The sequence below is a fragment of the Nansenia antarctica genome (assembly GCF_963989245.1).
Source record: "Nansenia antarctica genome assembly, chromosome: 3".
NCBI lineage: Eukaryota > Metazoa > Chordata > Actinopteri > Argentiniformes > Microstomatidae > Nansenia > Nansenia antarctica.
The window spans coordinates 42,399,051-42,415,591 of record NC_137688.1 but is presented as its reverse complement, the minus strand read 5'-3'; the positions used below and the strand labels follow the sequence as shown (position 1 = coordinate 42,415,591).

General features: G+C 42.7%; 1 protein-coding gene across 2 annotated transcripts; it reads left to right on the top strand.

The window, feature by feature from the left end:
* The first annotated feature begins 1,620 nt into the window (after positions 1 to 1,620).
* On the top strand, positions 1,621 to 14,642 carry LOC308153049 (peroxisomal sarcosine oxidase-like). Of its 2 annotated transcripts, XM_080526140.1 has the most exons (8): positions 1,621 to 1,810; positions 2,739 to 2,887; positions 4,291 to 4,504; positions 6,916 to 7,098; positions 8,814 to 8,966; positions 10,510 to 10,659; positions 11,737 to 11,812; positions 13,400 to 13,671. In XM_080526140.1, the coding sequence occupies exons 1-8, from the start codon at positions 1,706 to 1,708 to the stop codon at positions 13,528 to 13,530; spliced, it is 1,161 nt and encodes a 386-aa protein (XP_080382266.1). In that variant the 5' UTR covers positions 1,621 to 1,705; the 3' UTR covers positions 13,531 to 13,671. The 2 variants fall into 2 exon arrangements, with proteins under 2 accessions (XP_080382266.1, XP_080382265.1); XM_080526139.1 differs by lacking the exon at positions 11,737 to 11,812 and having other exon boundaries at positions 13,400 to 14,642.
* Positions 14,643 to 16,541: the final 1,899 nt, after the last annotated feature.

The following is a 16,541-nucleotide window of genomic DNA, read 5'->3' as shown; positions in this document are numbered from 1 at the left end:
TATAGCGCTTTTCCGAGGCTCAAAGACGCTGAAAAGATGAAAAGGCTATTATAGTGCAGGACAACCTCAATGGAAAAGGCCTGCCCACAATGGTGCTGGAGTTCTTTTACCCTGGCCTCAAGGCAGGCAAGAGGGTCACACCAAACTATTAACAAATGAAGATTGTTAAGATAATAGAACTTAGTCTGCTTTTGCTAAGAATTATGATGCTTCAGAAAAGCCTAACAATGTAAACGTATCACTTGTTGATTTGTCTATAAATACATTCTGTAACTGACAACGGTGTTGTGCGTTCATGCAAGGTTTAAAATGGTGGTTATGTAAAGTGACTTAAATGCAGAGGATTGAATAGGCTAGATATTCAGTAAAAAGATAGTGATTATAATATAATAAATAAGACATTTTACAATTTAAGCTACTCTACACTGCGTGAGTGCGCGCGCCTGCGCACATGTGTGTGTGTGTGTGTGTGTGTGTGTGTGTGTGTGTGTGTGTGTGTGTGTGTGTGTGTGTGTGTGTGTGTGTGTGTCATTAAGAGGAAGGAGGATGTGGTCTCTCTGGTTAATGTAGTGTGATATGGCAGCCCAGAATCTGTGGGGAGGCTCACACTTCATCTGTGTGTGACAGGGCAGAGCAGTGGGGTATGTGACCAGCTGACCCTCTCCAGGCCCGATGGACCACAGGATCCATCTGCTCAGCCTGCTGTCTACAGACACACACTAAAGCCAGCCCTCTACCTCTTACACACACACACACACACACACACACACACACACACACACACACACACACACACACACACACACAACCGTACACACAGAAGCACCACTAAAGCCAGCCTCTACCATAATAGCACACCATCACTCTTCCATTATTACCCCCAACTCTGTATTCATTAGCTGTCCTGACTGTAGAGGTATTAAAGACAGGGTACTGTAATAACAACACACTCAATAGCACTCCCTTGAACTACTTAATAATCAGTTGCTATCGTTGGTATTTACTATGATGGTCTCTTTAATTAATTGTTGAACAACTGCTTGAACAACTAAAAATAGCCACATGAGGGTACAGTACATCTCCAACATTCTCCTGAGCACAATCGCCTCTAGTGTGTTGGAAATTAAATGTGTTGTAAATGTAGTTTTGCAAGTGCAGCCTGGGTTTTAGAGGATATTCTGACTCTCCTCGACCCTTTTAACTCCCCAGTATGTGCCTGTCGGGGGTCGATGCGAATTTGCTCGCTGATCGATTGCATAGGAGTTATATTCATAGGTTGAGAGATGCTCTGCTTGTCCATAGTTAGAGAGAGGAGGGGGTACCTTTGAGTGGTATTTATTCGAGAAAGATCAGTGAATTCTCTCCCGACTACATAATTAGACCATTGGAGCATAAACATATCAAAAGAAGTGCGAGAAAAAATGTGCCTCTTTACATTAGCCTACCTTGCAAACGTTATTTTATTATTATTATTATTATTATTATTATTATTATTATTATTATTATGTGATCAATTTGTAACATGGGCTTGAATGTATAAACCTACTCGCTTTATTGCCTTGGGGGCAGTGTAGACATGAGCGCAGTGTCATTCGCTGTTATGCAACGGTAATTGGAGAACTTTGGCCGTCTGTGAAAGAGCAGTTGGCTAGAGTCAGGTCAAATGAAGAGGCGCCGTTCGCTGTAAATATACTACACACCCAACATGTCCCAGGATTACGATTGCGTTGTGATAGGTGCCGGGGTTCAGGGCTCCTTCACTGCCTATCATCTGGCGAAAAAGAACAAGAAAACCCTTCTACTAGAACAGGTGTGTAACTGTCGCTCTGAATCGAGTAGGATAGGTCACTTACTAGTGTCAGGGTTGAGCTCAGGCCACCCAAACGTGCGTCTTGCCCTGGCGGTGACTATGAGCAGGGGTGGGCTCAGCCCAATGTTTCAGAACTGTTCTTATTCAACGTGTTCAACGGGCCGTGTTTGACTGTTTAATCTGATATTTGTATTGTTTGCCCCGACCACCAAGGTGTTGGTTCTGGCGCCCGGTGTAGGTACATACTGTAGAGCGAGAGAAGGGGGTACCTTTGAGTGGTATTTATTCGAAAAAGTGAGAATCAGTGAATTCTCTCCCGACTACATAATTAGACAATTGGAGCATAAACATATATCATAAATGTCCATATTACAAAACTCAAGAAGTGCGAGAAAAACAATTGCTGTACCTACACCGGGCCTGGTGTCAACTATTCTACATAACCCTATCGTTACCGTCTACACTACAGCCTTCAGATATATACTTCAGCGTTACTTCAATGTTGTTGCATTGATTTGGTTATTAATCAATATATTAATTTAGTGAAAACAATGTATTTCTTAATTTTGTGCATTTTAACGCTTAGATTACTTGTGATGACTTGTTTTTATATTAGTCTTGTTTTTATATTAGCCTATAATAACTGTTAAGCATTTTAGGCCATCTCCACTGGCAAGAACTAAAAATCTACTGCTGCATCAACAAAATGTACACAAACGAGTTTGCCCACAAAATGCATCCATAACTATAATACATACAGCTACCCTAGAGGGAAGTTTTGAAAAATGAAAACTTTCAACCAAAAGTGTAAAGGACAGAAAGGCAAGGCATCCCCTAGAACACAGACACTGGCCAAGGGGATTCCAAAATAGTTTAATATATGTTCTGTGTGTGTGTGTGTGTGTGTGTGTGTCTTGCTCTACCTCAGTTCGTCCTGCCCCACTCCCGCGGTAGTTCTCATGGCCAGACACGCATTATCCGTAAGGCCTACGACCAGGACTACTACACTCACATGATGGAGGAATGCTACCAGCTCTGGTCTCGTCTGGAGAAGGAGGCCAGTGTCAAGCTGTACAGGTGAGCTCTGTCTCCATCGGCAGAAAAAATAAACGCTTAATCGAACATAACAAAAAGCATTTCCAGAGAACACTGTGAGATTTGTCACATTCAATGTGCTTTTTCAATCTGTCTGAACCATAGATGGATGACTTTCTCATTACCTCACACGTCAGCGAGCCACCCCAGACAATTCTCTGCTTTTGAATCAGGGAAACAGATTTTTCATCCCAATAAACCCCCACCTCCCATTCCCCCAGCAAGGAGGTTTGTGCTCGTAAATACAGGATCAAACCTGGTACAGACAAAACAGTAACAATAAGCTTCTGCGGGAAAATTGCAATCCCTTTTTGTTGTCCGTATCAGTGAATTGGATAACAAATGGATAATTATGTACAGTATGTAGCAGACTAATAGATCACCAGTATCCTCCCTCACCCATGTTGTGTTATCCAGCCCCCCCCACCCCAGTCATCCCAGAACAGTCATCCCAGGCTGGTGACTGATGGGTCGCTTTGCGAAGGCCACCTGTGCCCTTGGGCTGACTAAAACACTGCAGTTCAATGAGAGATGTTAATGGTAGGGCTGTGTGAATCTTTTTGAGGAATGCTTCCTGCCTTTGTCGTTTGTCAGCCCTAGGGACAGACCTTTGAGATAGGCTGGACGATAACCAAAAACCCTCTGGCCAAAGGCCCTTTTGTACACAGACACATGCAAACACACATGCAAACACACACACAGACACACACACACACACACATACGCAAACACACAGACACACACAGACACACACACACACACCAGCCAGACAAAAACAGGGTGAACCATCATACAGTATGGCTGAATCATGCATCATGTTTACAACTCAACATGCACTTCTCTTTTTCACTCACACGCACACACACACACAATTCCCTGATGAATGAGTAGAGCCATAGCTGGTGTTGCCGATGCCTCATGGCCACTGACAGATGTTGGAGCCGCCTTTAGAAAACACTGTTGGCAACGGTCTGCCCAGCCATTCATCAGCCAAACTGCTGTGTTAGGGCCTGTGTTCCATAACCTTTTGCTATGGGACACACTAACTAATCATACTGCAGGCTGATATTACACAACATGAATTAGTCCCTGTGTCCTTAGTGTAAGAACTGTTGTTTCTTCAAATAGCCTTCCATTACATTTTAAGAGGCCATTTGCCACCTTATTTACAGTGTATGTGGCCAGTTTCTGATTGAATGACACCACAGAAGATGGTCACCCATCAATCATTTATTGTTCCTTATAATACAGCAGTGAATCCGGTGACCCTCCCTTCATCAGACCAACAGATCTGCTGTTACACCAAGTGGTATATTGTATGTTAAAAAACACTGGAGAGAATATGTTGAGAGATTGTGTATGATGATGATGTGCTCCTCCCTCAGACGCACTGGTCTCCTTGTGATGGGCCCAGAGAAGGGGCGGGACTTCCAGATGGTCAAGACGACTCTACAGAGGAACAATGTTCCCACGGTGTTCCTACAGCGGGAAGAGTTCAGCCAACACATCCCCCATGTCAACCTGTCCAGCGGAGATGGAGCCCTGGTAGACACCACAGCCGGAGTCCTGTATGCAGACCGCGCACTGAAAGCTGTGCAGGTGAGACTAACTAAAAGTACTGTGACTTGTCATTGGCTATAATCTGCATTTTGGTTCCTTTGGGATACAAGCACTGCATTGCTACAGATACCAATTACATTCTTTGAAGAAACTCTCATTTTAGACTGTGTCTTTTGCGGTAGATACCAGGTGAATACCACCTGAACCATGTAGGAGCATCACAGAGTATGTTATGTAATGTAAGCCTAACAGTAATCAAATTGAAAAGTAGCCAGGTCAAGTTGTGCTTTCAACCACGCACTCGTTCATGTTTGTTCATTGTGAAGGCTAAAGATCACAGTGCCTTGTACTGTGCTTTGGCAACCAACACAAGTATTAAAAACTAAAAAGCTATTTAAAGTTTAATGTTGCTTACAAAACTATGATAGGACTCCAGAGTAGTGATTACTAATTAGTTTTCTGTATTCTTAGGGATGTAATTGCTAGATTCTGTTCATGCACATCAACTCAAATGGATTCAGTGGTGCAAGAAAGTGCTAATAAGAACTAACCTACAAAGTATACAGCCTCTGTTTTTCCTTTAGGTGATCACATTAAAGAGGCAGGCACTGTAGTGACCATTCATGAATGGCTTCTTTGCAGCTCATCAGCTATTATGTGTACATCATGTGGTAACTGCTAATTAACTGAGTTAACATGATCATTAGTACACTCGATTTGGAAATGTATGTGCTAAGGACTAGGGGTGGAAAACACCTATAAGTGTATTTCAGACCGAGATTTGGTCATTTACATTTTACATTATACATTTTAATTATAGTCTTCTTTGTTTTACTGTGTTAAGAACCCACTCTGTAAATGGTTCACGGCAATGAATTTGGCTTTGGCAGAGATGAAGAAAATCAGTGGGGAGAAACAGGACGCTGGTCAAATTAATGTTATGTTATTTTAGTGCTGCTTCTGAACAATTACCCTGTCTAGATTGTATTGATTGGAGAGATGTTTCTTCTGTTTTGTAAGGAGCGCCGATCAAGAATAAATTACAATTCATCGTAAGTTGTGATAATAGATGCCTCTACAGCAGTGAAGATTACCACCATGCATTTCCATCATGCGTGAATGTCTACTTGCATAATCTGCTGTCAATATGATGTCTCACTATCTGCCATCATCGATCAGCCTCATGATTTCTCCTTGTGTGCATGTGTCTGTCTCCACAACTGTTTCTGTGGTTATGAACAAACTTTGTCCAAAGGGATAACGGTTTGGTCTCAGAAATCCTTCTAACTGGTCATGTTCTCCACCAGTAATTGTTTCTGGGATTGGTGTAGTTGGCCAGCTTGGCCTGTTAGATTCACTAGCTGCCATTCAGGCCGGCCTAACTGTAGCTTTTACACACATATAGCGTTCAAACACACACCCTTCTAGATAAGCGCACACTCTCTCCCTAACCCCCCCCCCCCCCACCTCCCACACACACACACACACACACACACACACACACACACACACACACACACACACACCTCAAGGACTGCCCTCTAGCCCAGTAGATATTGAGACTGCTTCATTCCAGTTTTAACCACCAAAAGTCAAACTCTTTCATACGTGCCTCCATGTCCACTGGCTCAGCCATTCTCCTGTAACATTTTAACTGATCCTCACTCCAGGAATTATTGTCCTCAGGATATTTGGTGCTAATTATTCTTGAATTAGAAGAAGAAGAAGATATACGTTTATTGATGATCTTTTTGCCCCCCCCCAGTCCTAGGGAGAACAGAGCTCTGGGCTCTGGGCACAGGGTCAGCCGCCGTCAGGCGCCCCTGGAGCAGTTAAGGGTTAAGTGCCTTGCTCACGGTCACAACAGCAGTGGTGGTAGGATACCTTAGATATGATGCCAGCAACCCTCCAGTCACCAGCTTACATCCAGCTCCCTCCTGGGGTGGGGATCGAACCAGCGACCTTCCGATTGCTGGCCGGCCTCTCTAACCTCTAGGCTACCTGCTGTCGCAACTGTGAACTTTGACTGCACTTAATCATATTTATTGACATGCAGTCTTTGCATCATAGGCTGTTAGCACTTGCATTTGATTGGCTCTGAGAACAAATGGCGTACCCCACAGAAGAGGTATATTTCCTTCTTAGTACCTGTGCCAGGTTTAGTAGCTGATGTGCTTTATTTTTTGTATCTTGTCGCAAGTCAGAAATTGTATGCAATTTTGGAAAAACTAATGAATTCAGAAGTGTGAGCGATACATAATGTTGAGTCTATGAAGACAATACAACTACTGTTTATTAAAATAATTAGGGACGCAATGGAAAAAGTCTGGTATAACTTGCATGGTGTACAGTTTGAGAACATGCAAAATCCGAAAATTGTTCTTTGTACTCGGATGTTTGTCAGTTAGTCCTTTGAGCCATATTGAAACATAACCATTGTGCTCTACCAGGGGGTGTTTCAGAAACATGGAGGCGTGATAAAGGATGGACAGAAGGTGATCGACATCAAGCCAGGCTCTGTGGTCACCGTGACGACAGCCACTGGGGTGTACCGAGCCAAGAGCCTGGTGATTACAGCTGGTCCCTGGGCCAACACTCTACTGTCCCAAACAGGACTACAACTACCACTACAGGTAGGGTAACATGACGACCTAGTGAGAAATGCAATATGAATGCTTTTTATTACATTCCAACCACAATATCCTAATGCCCACAAACATACAGCATCAGGCACTTACTTACTCAATGCTTATTTAATCACTCAGAAGAGTCTGACTCACTCTAACATTAAGGCACAAATAACCAGTCCACTACAGACACACTCAAATACTCAATCCACTCTCTCTCACTCACCAACTGAAGCGCGCTCTCTCTCTCTCTCTCTCTCTCTCTCTCTCTCTCTCTCTCTCTCTCTCTCTCTCTCTCTCTCTCTCTCTCTCTCTCTCGGTCTCTCTCTCTCTCTCTCTCACACACACACACACACACACACACACACACACACACACACACACACACACACACACACACACACACACACACACACACACAGTAGTCCAACCCATCCTGAAAAATCAACAGTATACTCCTCATACTGCACTCCTTGTTGTTGGTGTGGTTGATGGATTATGAGGACTGCTGAGACTTAAGTGTTTCCTTTTTTTTTGTATCTGTTGTTTTGGTACATTACTGTAATTAGGTTTGAGAGAGAACAGTGTTGAATGTTATTGTTTTTAGAGAGAGGCATGTTGCTATTATCCAGAGAGTTTTATTGTTGGAGCGGTAACATTTTGACCAACCTCGAAAAACGAGCCCAACTAGCCCATTATAAAATACAAAAAATATGCCTCTTTACCTCAGGCTACAGTAAGCTGCAAGCCACTGTATGACTCTCCATCCCTTCAATAGGCTCCGAAAACCAGAAGGGAGAGTCACTTGCACTGACAGAACAGTGAAACCAACTATACCAAACCATCTCTAGATTGTATTTTACACATGGTGGTATAGGGGGGCCCCCCCCACCAACCCCCACCTCCACCCATAACGTCCACCAGCCAATCTTGCGATATGTTACCCAACCAAAAGAAAAGGTGATGAAAAAACACTGGCTGTTATTTAAGGCGAAAATTGGAATTGCATTATTCAGGATACCAAGGAGGGCCCGGGGAAAGACATGCCTCAGTGAGCACGTAGAAAAGTATGAGGTATGAGCTCACTCCCTCGCCTGCGCTGTGCCTGCTGAATTTTTATGGTCCCCGGAATGAGATGGCAGCCTGTTAGTTTATTAAACTGAAAGCTGCTGAACATTGTGTCCTTATTACCTCTCGCAGGATGTGATATGAACGAGTGTATGTATTTCATTAAAGCCTCATTCTGGTTACAACTACACTGCTACTTTTGTAATTGCAGTTGCATTAGAAACAAAGGTGTGTGTGTGTGTGTGTGTGTGTGTGTGTGTGTGTGTGTGTGTGTGTGTGGCGAGCGCCCAATAGTAAGGGGGAAACGTCCTCTATACGAATTGAAAGTTTCCGGGACTACGTGAGACATCACCAGCAAGTAGCGTTTAATGGTCGCAATCATGAACGGATGAATCTGCCAACAATCAATTGGTAATAATCCCAGGGTTCCAAAGGTTTTCAATGCCATTATGGAAATGTGCATCAATCAAAAGAACATAACAATATGGTGTGAGGCTCTCAATATAAACATATAGGGATCCAGCATGCAGTGCTGTCCATGGTGCTGATCTCAAGTTCTGAGATCTTCCTGATCAAACCCATAGCCATTTTTGAGGAGGCCCCGAGTCTAGTGGCCCTTGTTCTATGCTGATAACACTTTCTGTCCTGGTCAGGTGGTGAAGATTAACGTGTGCTACTGGAGAGAGAAGGTTCCGGGATCCTACAGCATCAACCGCCGCTTTCCCTGCTTCATCCAATTGGAGTCCCAGGAGTCCCAGGATCACATCTATGGCCTCCCATCCAATGAGTATCCAGGACTGATGAAGGTGAACATCATTCATTCATCTAGTCTAGGCCACTGGTCCTGGGGGATCGTTTATAAAACGTTGCATAAGACTTTGGCATAAAAAGGTTGCGTATGTACGAAAGCAAGAAAGTTTATGCACACAAATATTCCGATTTATAACACAGTGTGCACGCACGTCCCACGCCTTTTTCCCTTTATAAATCACAATCAACTAAACATTTTGTGCACGTGAGCGAACATCTTGTGTCACCCTTCTATTGCCCATAATTGCCTATAAATGGTTAGTAAAACACCCCTAAATAATATTAATCTATGCTGACTGCATGACGACAATGACAGCAAATCCCGACAGAAAGGCTAAAAAAAGAAAGTAAAAAAAAAAGGCTAAAAAAAGAGTTTTTCTGCACTAGAGAAACTCTGCACTTGTATCTGCCCAACTGAGGCATCGAAAACAGAATCAGTTTAAACTTAATTTGTCCTACTGTTCACCTTGTTATTTATGAGAATACATTTCATAACATGCAACAAGTATTGTTTAATAATTAGATTAAATTAAATATGATTCCCGATTAAGCTGTACAACATATGAGTTTCATCCTTCTGCCATCGTAATCAAAGTTGCTAATTTCTCCAGGTTATGTGAGTTGCAGGGGTCTGAGTGTGCAAGGAGGAGGTCTCATTCACTTATTACACTGAAAAAAAGATTCAGATGCTCAAGAATTATGCTTTGTTTTCAGCCCTTTTGTAATACTTAAATCAGTCAGTTTTTTCCCCTTAGAGTAGAATTACTTCTAATTGAAACCCAAAGAAACCACTCCTGGGCCCAGAAGTATTTTAGCTCGGCTTCCAAACTTCCTGATTTATTATGGGGTATAATTTTCGGCATTATAATCATATTATGGTGTGCTTCCATTTGATACGTCTCTATTTTCAGCCTGATGGGAAGCCAGCAGGAATTTGGAGTCTAATAGCACACAACATGCATGCGAAGGAAGGGGGCACAGATGGCTATGCCACATCACATTATTCACTCAGAGCAGTCACCAATGCTATGGCCCCATATAGATGCTCGACCATTTAAGCTGCCTTTAAAAAGTAAACTCGGGTACATTATACAAGTAGAACTACCAGACAAATTGCCTAGCTGTGTACATTGTAGTAGGCCAGTAATGCAGTCTTTAACACTGATTCCCATACTTTTGGGTATTATTTTTGTTAGTGGGAAAGAGGATGGTTATTACATACTTGCTTCAGGGTATACATTATTCATTTCCTTATGTTTACCGTGAATAAATAACTACATGTTGTTGTTGCCCTTTACATATATTTCTAGACTACAGTCCAGCTCTATGATTGTATACACACACGAGGCTCACACCTGGGGCTTTCATTGTGAGTTGATCTAGGGAAGCACTATTCATTAATTCACGGATAGATCTGAAGCTATTTGTGCCAAGGAAAGCCTCAGGAGGTCAAGCTAATGCCCTTCTGTGGTGGCCTCACAATGCCCCGTGTACATAAGGAACCCTCACTGAGATGGCTTCTGCTGTCATTGTCTGTAGGTGTGCTACCACACGGGCAGTGAGACAGACCCAGACGAGAGGGACAGACAGACGGACAGAGGGGACATCGACATCCTGCAGCGCTACATAACCCGCTGCTTCCCTGGGCTGGAGCCTGTGCCTGCAGTGGTTGAGAGCTGCATGTATACAGTCAGTATTAATCCTCTATACCAGATGTCTTTCTCTCTGTCTCTCCTGCTCTTTGGTGCAGAGTAGAAACTCTTGAGAAAGTCTTGTTTCTGTTTCCACTGCCAGTCACCTTCAGTCTGCACTAGGGTTGGGCGGTATCGAGTTTCTGACACCGTCAAACTGTCCCCAAATGTAACCGTGGTTTACTGTATCAGGACTATACGACAAAAACGACAGAAATGTGCTGCATGTTCCAGTTTTATTCTCTGAATAACAGAATAGCAAATGTTAACCACATTATCAACATCGATAAAGCTACAAATAAAAAACTTGAGTACAAATACAGCGGGTAGCCTATAGGCCTGAATAAAAAATTGTGCAAGGACATGACATTAATTATCTGGCATCGGTCAACCAAACAGAATGAAATTAACAACAAATATATGGGCTACAATCCAGTACGAATACATTTAATTAAAAGCATAACCTAGCATCCAGTAGGCTTATTAAATGTAAGCAATTTACCATGAGAGGAAGGGGGTTGTGGAGACATGTACCACTGGTACAGGGTTGTGGCACGAGGCGAAGCCGAGTTACATTGTTTACAAAAGTTCTGTCATCACTTTCATAGCATCTTCAACCACAAAAGACAATGGTGCTGGACAAACACTCTTAAGGCGTTTATTATATATAGCAATTTATGACTCTTTTATGATGGTATTGACAAATACCGTTGCTATTTTCAAAAACCGTGCGGTTTACGGTATAACCGTATAACCGCCCAACCCTAGTCTGCACCACATTATTAGACTAATGGAAAACATCAGTGAAAAACCATGAGGTTACGAGCAGCATTTGGAACCACTAATGTAGTCAGAATGCTGCATACAGAGTTACTAATACATACAGAATGTAATTTTTATACCTCCACCAATTTGCATTTAATGTCCAAAATGGACGGGGATTTATTATTAATGGGGAGTTTCTCTCTTCCCTCCCCTGTAATTTCCTTTTCTCTCTACAGTAATCTCTCTCTCTCTCATCACTCTTCGCCTCTCCCTCTCTCGTTCACTCTATATTCAACCTTGTTTTTTGCAGGTCACACCAGACCACCACTTTGTTCTTGACCGCCATCCCACCCACAGTAACATCATAATTGGTGCTGGGTTCTCAGGTGTGTATATATACAAGTATTATTATGTAATACACAGGTGGTTGGTACAATTACAATAACACTAAGGATATCACAACTCACCATAACTTAAACACACACAAGTCCAGTGTGAAATGTGTTCTAAAACACTGACCCCATGATTGAACTTCATGTGAACACATGTTCAAGTTCCCAGGGCTGCAGAACATCACAAAGCCTGCTCACATGGTACTGGTATGGTACTGGTATCACTGTATGGTAGCTCCAGTTTGCTGCATATCACACTGACACAGGGAAAACACACCTAACTTTTAATAAGGCTGCCTTTAAAGCATGCTGTCAAGGGCCAAGAGGTTGGGCCCAGACCCGTTTTATTCCCTAATTAACGTTGGCTTAGCCGTCTCCGGAGCGGTCTCGGTGTGTGCGTGTGCGTTTGCGTGTCTTTATGTGTGTGTGTGAGTGTGGGTGGGGAGGGGAGGGGGGTGGTCTCTTGGCATTTGTTCCATCTGTTCCGATAGCTGCCTCCTACAGCTAATTATATGTGTAATTCATTTCCACTCGTAATAGCTTTTAAAGGACCTGGCATGCAGTGAACTGGGGAGAGCTCTACTGGATAACAGGGCCTTTTTTTCTACAAATGTACTCCACGGGGTTAGAAACAGCCATTTAAGAAAGCCACATAATCAATACAAGGGCAAGCATGGAATGAAAAAGTGTTTTGCTTCTGAAACCTTTGGTCTTTGTAATCCGGAGGCCTAGTGATATGTACGTATAGATTATTTCAATAATGAATGCAGATTGTGAAAGGATGACTAATTCATCTCTATTAACCTCTTCCGCTCATTGCTAACCATAACTGTGACTTTAAAACTGTCTGTGTTTTAACCCTCATGCTCTGATAAAGAATGTGCAGTGCTGTATTGAAGCTAATCCACCATATAAAAAAATATAACTTCAAGCTCCTCTTCCCCTCCTGCGCTAGCATTTGTCATCAAAGCCAGGGTACAAGTGCTTTAAAGCAGGTCCTGGAGGTTGCCATGGTTACAAAGTCACCCAGTGGGTTTGGCCAGTCATTGAGGGCCCCTGTGCCCTTTTTCCTGGCGTAAACGCACATGCCCAAACTGTCAGAGCTGAGCTTTTATGACTTCAAAGCCAAAGAGTATCCACAGGAGCTTGGAGACCGTTGTCAGCCTTTAAACGCGCCGCGTTCCTCAAGCCCAATTGACATTCAGATATTTCCTTTTCAGACCCCTAGCAACAATATACTGTTTTCTCATCTCACTCCTAGACTTGACAGCACACGCTCATCACGAAAAGTAGGAGCAAAACAACTTATATAGCATCTGGCCTGAGCCAACTGAAATGACTAGATGCCCTGTGACAGCCAGAGCTATGATTTCCATCCTTCTCTGTGTGTTCACTAACGCGGGGCTGAAACGGACTGTCTGATTCAGACAATGAGCCGAGAGACAGAGAGGCTATTTATAGAGGACCATTGTAGCTTACAACATGGTGCACATTGTATTATTTCAGCACATTAGAGTCACTCCCTGATTTAACTAAGTCAATTGGACGACCTAACTGAATGTGATTGGTTCCTCGCCACAGGTCACGGCTTCAAGTTTGGGCCAATCGTTGGCAAGCTGCTGTGTGAACTCAGCCAAGGAGAAGTGTCCTCCTACGACCTCTCTCCCTTCAGGATCAGACGCTTCCAGGCCAACTCCAAATCAGCATTGTAGAGGCAGGACCCCTGTCTTCAGAAATAAGGTCCATGTGCCCAATAATATGGACAATCATGAGGAATCCTCTAATGGCCTTAACCATGTCTCAGGAAACAAGTCTATATGTGCAAATAAGAACTTGACTTTTCTAGCTAATCATTTCTGAAAAGTGACCAAGAAGCAAGAACCATGAAATGGGAAGAGAAAACTAATCAATGACTCAGTAAAGCTGAGTCTCTCCACCACACAAAAGAACCTAAAGCTGCTGTACTACCACACTCTAGTGTACATCATACTCTCATAGCCCGCGCTTTTACCAAGGACCTATCCAGCATCTCAAACAAGACTAACATTGTTTTATGATTGTAACTGCACCCATCCATGACAAATGCTATTAAATCTTTAAAAAAAAAAAAAGAACCCTTATTGGCTTGTATGATTTTATGCTTCAGTGCCTCTCCTTATTCACTCCCCCCCAGAATGGTCCCTTTTGCAAACGAAGCACATAGTTAAAAAGACATCAGCCATGTAGTCATTTGTCTTTGTGCAGCCAGCTGCGTGCGGGTGCAGTCTTCTGTGGTGGGCCTATGCCTGTACCTATTTCCCCATGTAAACATTTTAATCACTAATCAGCCAGCCTGTTACAATGGATGCCAACCACGGCCATCAGCGGGAATGGGAAAATTATACAGCGAGACGGCAGATATCAACGCTCCGCTCGCTGCCTTGCCTCTAAGTGACTTTGGATTGATATAAAAGGGCCATTACGCAAATGGCAGAATTAGGAGGCCATTACACATGCAAAAGCAACTATTCAACCACCACTATTCAGCAGGACACAGATACAGTAATATCTCTTTATAAGCATGCACTAAATGGAGGGAGGTCTTATTGTAAGCAAAGCATTTGAAAAAAATAGTGTATTTTCCTTACCAGACTTGTGCTGCTCCCCTCTGTTGTTCTTGTGAAAGCTACACACCTGAAATGTTGTTGCTGTAATCAATCAGCTCATTAGACACTTGGGGCCAGATGTCAACCTCAGCATTTGGACTGAGAGGACCTTTGACTTTGCCACACCTTGCTGTATCAGTAAATAATGCCATTATGAATTATTAAATTAATTGGACCATGAACCAAGTTGTTTTCACCGTGATCACTTGATTGGCTTTTTGCAATAAGGACAGGACATGTTATGTCGGACATGTTATACTGGGCACACTGTGGTGTGATGACATTGCCTGAGGGAGACAAACGACCATGACAAACCAGACTGTACAGTACATACACTCTCCCTTGCTGCTGGTGTAACATGAAGAAAGAACTGGAAGCAGAGAGTGACAGGAAACCGACGAGGATAGCTTTTGTGCCGTTAGGGACATGGTCTTCCTCATTCCTCAGCACTGCTCTTTCTGCCATAGTTCTCATTTAGGTACAGAGATCAAGTGTGTGCCTCTCCGATCAGAAGTTGTGTCTTGGTACCGCAGAGCCCAGGGAATTCTGTTATGTATACTGTATTTTATTTTATTTGTTTCAAGCCTCAATGCTAAAAAACTACATTTTCTACATTTAGTTTTCACCATTCAGAGCTCTGTGTCTGGTTCCATGGAGGAGAAACACAGTTCCACACAAAGTGTGTTTTCATCACGTTTTCTGTTCTCTCGATCTCTCTCTCTTTCTCTGCCCTTCACATGCTTTCTCTAAATAGGTTCTGATATGTCAGAGCTTTCAGCTTCAAAACAAAATGAAGGGGAGAGAGAGCACAAAGTGACTGTCAACTATGAGAGCGAGTGCTGGGTAGCCATGGAAATGTCTGGCAACAATTTGTGCCAGATAAATGGAAAAGTGAGTAATGATGCACACAGAGGTTGTTTTGATAGTGAAGCTTGGTTGATCTGAGGGAGATGCAAGAAAGAGAGTGAGGGGGGGCTGATAGCAGAGTGAGAGAGAGAGATAGACAGACAGACAGACAGACAGACAGACAAACAGACAGACAAATACAAGAAGCTGATAATAGTCATCAATAGTAAGGTATTCATACTGTGTTTTCTATGAAGGTTTTGTTTGGTTGCTTGGCACCTGTCTGAACTGCCTCTTCATTGCCTGTTGGCCTTATCAAAATACCATCAACAGGAACACGACAACTGGAAAAAACGAACAGACTATAGATCAGAGGAAGAGATATCAGTGCTGAGATGTCAATGTCTCTAGACAAGATGCTATTATGGACAGCCTAGACTCCTGCTGAATCCCAAATCAACCCCTAGCCCTTAACTCCTATGCACCGTGTGGGCCTGCCACCTCAGGGAATTGGATAGGTCTAAACTAAATGAGGAAACCACCCCAAACCCCCCCCCCCCCCCCCCTTTTCAGCTGTCTATCTCCCCGGAGCCCTATCTACCCCTCCCACAGTATCATCCTGTCTAATATAGAACCCTATTCACAGACACATCCTGACCGCTGTCTCCAGTAGCTCACAACTGTATACGGCTGAAATATTATATTTTGTATTCATTGCAACTAACAAAATTAACCCTCAATATAATCGATTACAAAAATCACTTAAGTTGTTTTTTTATTATGATAACCTTTAATTTTACCTTTTGCACTTGCAGTGTTTTTTTCTTTATTAGTATTCAAATGTGTTTTTGTTTGGGTGTTTTAATGTCTACTTCAGTTAATAGTATTACCCACTATAAGTTAGAGGTCAGATTCGTTTTCATTTCAGAAGAAACAGCATTTGAATTAAAAATCTGAGTATGAATAAACACATTTACTGACATTATAATGCAATATGTGTAGTCATGATAAACTGGCTTGTAAATTGCATACTGTAGTAATACAAATCAAAACTCATAATGATCCGTGCCTCTCAAAGTTTTTAAATACTGTATGTTCTAGACACTGGGTTACTTGAGCCAGATTATGCTCTCCCATTGCAAAGGCAAATGTATTTCTATACCACATAATTCATACAATTTAATGTATACTCATAGTGCTTTACATGAACACATGAGATAAAATAACAGTGA

Bases quoted from the DNA above. Each gene is read 5' to 3' on its own strand.
- LOC308153049 (XM_080526139.1), top strand. From the start codon at position 1,706: ATGTCCCAGGATTACGATTGCGTTGTGATAGGTGCCGGGGTTCAGGGC. The intron at 1,811-2,738 runs GTGTGTAACTGT...GCTCTACCTCAG, and splicing joins AAACCCTTCTACTAGAACAG to TTCGTCCTGCCCCACTCCCG. The intron at 7,099-8,813 runs GTAGGGTAACAT...TGTCCTGGTCAG, and splicing joins GACTACAACTACCACTACAG to GTGGTGAAGATTAACGTGTG.